General features: G+C 35.1%; 1 protein-coding gene across 5 annotated transcripts in view; it reads left to right on the forward strand.

The window, feature by feature from the left end:
* The window catches only part of LOC117174147 (TWiK family of potassium channels protein 18), a 490,025-nt gene that overhangs the window by 382,555 nt on the left and 102,752 nt on the right, over positions 1–4,718 (forward strand). The window contains exon 3 of one of the 5 annotated variants that reach the window (XM_033362960.1): positions 3,523–3,678. The exons of the other annotated variants lie outside the window; for them this stretch is intronic. Coding sequence (XP_033218851.1) covers positions 3,523–3,567 — 45 coding nt within the window. The 3' untranslated portion in view covers positions 3,568–3,678. Of the gene's footprint in view, positions 1–3,522; positions 3,679–4,718 lie in introns of those variants that run through there. 5 annotated transcript variants of the gene reach the window in all.

The following is a 4,718-nucleotide window of genomic DNA, read 5'->3' on the forward strand; positions in this document are numbered from 1 at the left end:
AGCTCCAAGGAGATTATGTTGAAAAATAAAAAAAAATTTACCCAAAAAAAATTGTTTTTATACTTCATTCTAAGGACTTATTGAACTACCCTCGTATCAACATGACGGAGAAACTTTTTTACAAAAAAAGTTTTACCACATCCTGTTGGTCCACATACCAACGATGTAAATGGATGCTTCCAGCGTGCGACCATAATTAAGAAAGATAGAATTTAACTGGTAATTATTATTAATAGAATAATATCCTGATTCTTTTAACTAAAAATTTCTTTTTATACACTTTTTTTATTATCTTTATTTTGTGGAACTTGATCAATAAGATACTATCCGCGTGGTCAGGATGCTTGAGCTGATTCTTCTGACCGCTCTCCATCACGTCAATAAATAAGCTTATTATGACGTGTACCTTCCAGCACGCCCAGAGATGAGCTTACATGGGCGTGCGAGTCTTCCCGCCGCGTCGCGTTGAACCACTGCCGCAAACCCCTAGTTTTTCAGCTATATTCTGGTTGCCTGTTTTAGGTTAGAAAAATCAGGTATACAATTATATTATTCTAAATGATTTTTGCTTTTGATAAAAAAATAATAATACAATTGAATTTTTCATGCATTTTGGGGTGATAAATAAAATTTGCAGACAGTTTTTATGTTTTAAAAGTATATTTCATTTTATTAAATTCCCTTATAAATATATACTAAATAATTTGGAAATTTGAAATTAATATATTTAAATTTCATTTTTAATTATAATTTTCAATTAAGTCCACACTTATATCGGCCAATTGAAGAGTGTAGGGCTGATCCCTTCCATGAAAATAGTCACTTAAGTCAGTAAGTGTTGGTAAATTGGGGTGATGCTTCTGACTGCACGGATCGAAAAAAGTATTCTCGCCATCATCACCAAACAGTCGAAATTGCTCAACTGAAAACAAAAAATATCATTATTAGTAAGGAGAAGAATATTTGTTTCAAAAAAAGGCAAAAAGAAGTAAACATACAATTATTTTATTTTTGAAATGCAAAAGCCATTGTGTCTGTGTGTAGGAATGAGAGAGTGATTCTTCAAATTTTCATAATTCGATTTATATGGTTAAAAAAGAAATAAATTATTCATCTTATGAAATATAGCCAAATGGTAGAGAGTCATATCCTTCAACTAATCGTCTTTTAGTGTACACCGGACGACATATTTTTTCTCCTTGTTTCGTAACTACCTGGTGATAAGGTGTTCTACGGATACTACTAAACTGTAATCTAATTGGTTGTGTCTTTCTAATAAACAGATCACATATTGAGTCAAAGTTTATTATTTTGGAATTTTCATAGTTTAAATTAATACCGTTTACTTTAAAAACATTGTGGTTTTTACCATCAAGTGATCGTATCTTATATGCATAGAATTTGGGACCACCCGAGACAAATTTTTCTATGAAACTACAGGAGACATACACTTCGAGCTCATCAGTTAAGTCACCTAAAAGACAACCTGTATCTGTATAATACTCATTTGGCGCATTAGTGTTGACAAAAATAAATGAATCCGTGTCAAAATAAAGGACACGACGATCTAGTTGCTTCCAGTAAGTAAATAAGTTCAAGCGTACCTGAGCTGTTGTGTAAGCTGCAATAACCACATTGGTAATAGGCGATGGTGTTACAGCTTCACATTTGTACAACCATGAGGCATAAATATTATTGTCGTATACAGGCAAGACTCTGTTGAGAATATTATCCGGACTCTAAACAATTTTCAATCATTCTTGTTGGCTATAAATGATCTCAGTCTTTGGCATATTTTCACGTTGACCAAATTTCCCCCAAAATGAATTGAGGCAAAGTTTCGCCAACGAGCGCAAACCAGGATTCTTTTTCATATTTTTCGGATCTAGGGCTCTAACCTCAGACTCGAAATTTTTTTAAATAAATGCCTTTTTCGAAGCCTCATCAGTACAATAGGCAGGGTATCCGCTGGCTTCATGCTTCAGTTTAAAAAATCGATTCATATATTCTACAAAAAGACCACCCATTTTTGTGAACTTCTTATATTGAGTAGTCTCATACTGCCAAATTGCAAAAGTGGCAGTAATTTTATACTCCTCTTGAATCGCAGCTTTTATCTCGTCGGAAACCCATATTCCTAGAATTTTTCTCGCATTTGTGTTATTTACATGTGGACAATCGCTCTGTATTTTTTCTTTACAGCAAGTATTACACAAAGGGAACATGAGTTTACCATGCATGCGGACAGGCAGAACAGGTAAATACTTATTGGTAGGAGGTAATACTCTGCATTTTACTAATCCCTCGACTTTAGATAAATCAAAGTTTACACCGGTTAAACTTTTGCAGTCATCACCAATGTAAACTTTGGGATGACCAATGGGAAATTTTCCATATTTTGAAACAAATGGATAAAGTGAACAAACATCAAGATATGATATTTTCACTTTACCCTTAGCCTCGTAATACGGAAATGTATGACCTGTTCGACCCCCATAAAATGTATCTCGAGGATTCAAGGCGTCAGTCATCAAAAGTGGATGTTCTTTTAAGAAACTGCGTAAATTATGATTTTGAACTTTTTCCTTATCAAAGGAACACTCCCACTTTCGACTACCTCATATCCTAATGAACGAAGTCGATCAGTTTGAGCGCTTGTTCGTTCAAAACGATCATTTAGAGATTTATAGCTTTTATCGAAACCTAACTTTTTGTCCCGATTTAATTTAAAACATTGCGGACACCTATGCCAGTAGCAACCATGGAATTGGTAAACTAGTTTCGTACTTACTTCTTTATTTTAAAAATAGCCATCGACTAGATATCCCTCTGGCAATCTAAATTCTCGTTCCCTGCCTGAATGAGTAATTTGAATGTCCAAATCGCGTTCTAAGGCTAATAACCATTCGATGGTTTTTTTCGACTGTCTATCAGCCTTTCTATAACCACCGTTTGGTATAACACCTATTTGATCAGCTTTTAGATCATTTTTTTCTGAAAACTTTTGAGCAAGCCGATGCAATTGTTATGCTCTCAATAAATGGATCGACATTGGCAACTTTAAGAAATAATGCTCTAAAAGCCAAACGCGCTCTACGAAGAATGTGCACATCATTTAATATGATGTCAATTCTTCTTTGAAATTAAAATTGTATTCTGATGTGACACATTCTTCGTACCACTTGTAAAATGACTCCCGAGCCTCACGAGGCATTGTATCGGGTGAAAAGTATTTGGCATCAGGTATTTTTCCAATGTACTCTTGATTTTTTGGGAGTATTAAACAAATGGGGAAATGTACATTTATGATCACATTTATGATCTTTGACATCTAAATGGTTGATTAATTTTGAACAACTACCACAAATTTTAAATACTAAACAAATACTTTTCCCCTTACTATGTGAATCAGGATATTAATGGTTTCTCATACATGAGGCCCCATAAAAGGAGCTAAGGCATGAATCGCATTTTATTTCCTTTTCGATATTCCCAAATACAATCCTACTTTCCTGATTACAGGGTGGTGATATCTCGCAAGCGTTACATTTTTCTGCGCATAAATGACTCTCAGGATTTTTATAAGCCTTGTTACAAGGTGCACAAAAATGTCGACTACCACCAGCCCCAATCAATGATAAAGTAGGCGAAAAATGACATTTGGGAGCACCTACATAGAGCAAGTAAATATTTTGCTTAACTATATCCCCTTTATTTGTAATATCAGAAGTTCCGTCATAAAAAGTTTTCGCCTTCCCTAAACCAAAGCTATCATAATGATACACAATTATTGCTATCTGAGATTTTGACAGGAATTTTTGATACTGGACAAGTTCTGGAATGCCACAGCCATTTAGAGGTATAATTACACCGGCGCCTAGCGTTAACCTATTAGCAGCAGTGCATTGATGCACACGACCTCTCTCGCCTTTTCTACGCCAGTCATTTTGTAATTCAATGTTATATTTATTGGCCAACAATTTCCCTTTGGATGTTGCCGCTACAATAGACTGTGGTAAACAAGTATTTGCTTTACCCTCTATTGTCAATACGGAACGTTTAAAAATGTCAGATTGTAATTTAACACGACCTTTACCGACTGGTATCTGAACACGTGTCATTTCAACATGGAAAATATCATCGATTTCAAAACCTGTGGAACTTTGTACAACTCTTGCTACAAGGTCCCACAGTTCTTCAAAAGACAAGTCTTTCAATGGAATGAAAGCCTTCCACGCTGCACCTTTTCCAAATACGTCGGACCAAACTGCTAACCCTACTACATCAGTTGGATCGCACCAATTAATCAGATATTCAAATAATTTTCGAAATGCCAATTCGAGCCATTCCACAGGGTTATTTTTGCCAGGTGGAGAAATTTTAAATTTAAATTTTAAACCATATAAATGGAATTTTTGAATATATTCAGTACTTTCACTGATTTTACAAATAATTGGTGAATCTTTCATCCTCTCATTCATACCTTGTGCACCGTCCAGGCTGTATGCTGCTGATTTGTCTGGATCTCTCGAAGGTCCTGCAACCAGAGACGTACTAATATTTGTATGTGGTATTCTCAAGGGTTCAGCATCCTGGGAAGATTCATACAGGCCAGGCTCCTGCTATCCAGCACCAGCTTGGACCTTCACAATGTCCTGGATAGTATTTTGAAAATCTGTAAAAATTAAACAATGAAATTATAATTTGAGAGAAACTAT

The sequence above is a fragment of the Belonocnema kinseyi genome, chromosome 6 (genome assembly GCF_010883055.1).
Source record: "Belonocnema kinseyi isolate 2016_QV_RU_SX_M_011 chromosome 6, B_treatae_v1, whole genome shotgun sequence".
NCBI lineage: Eukaryota > Metazoa > Arthropoda > Insecta > Hymenoptera > Cynipidae > Belonocnema > Belonocnema kinseyi.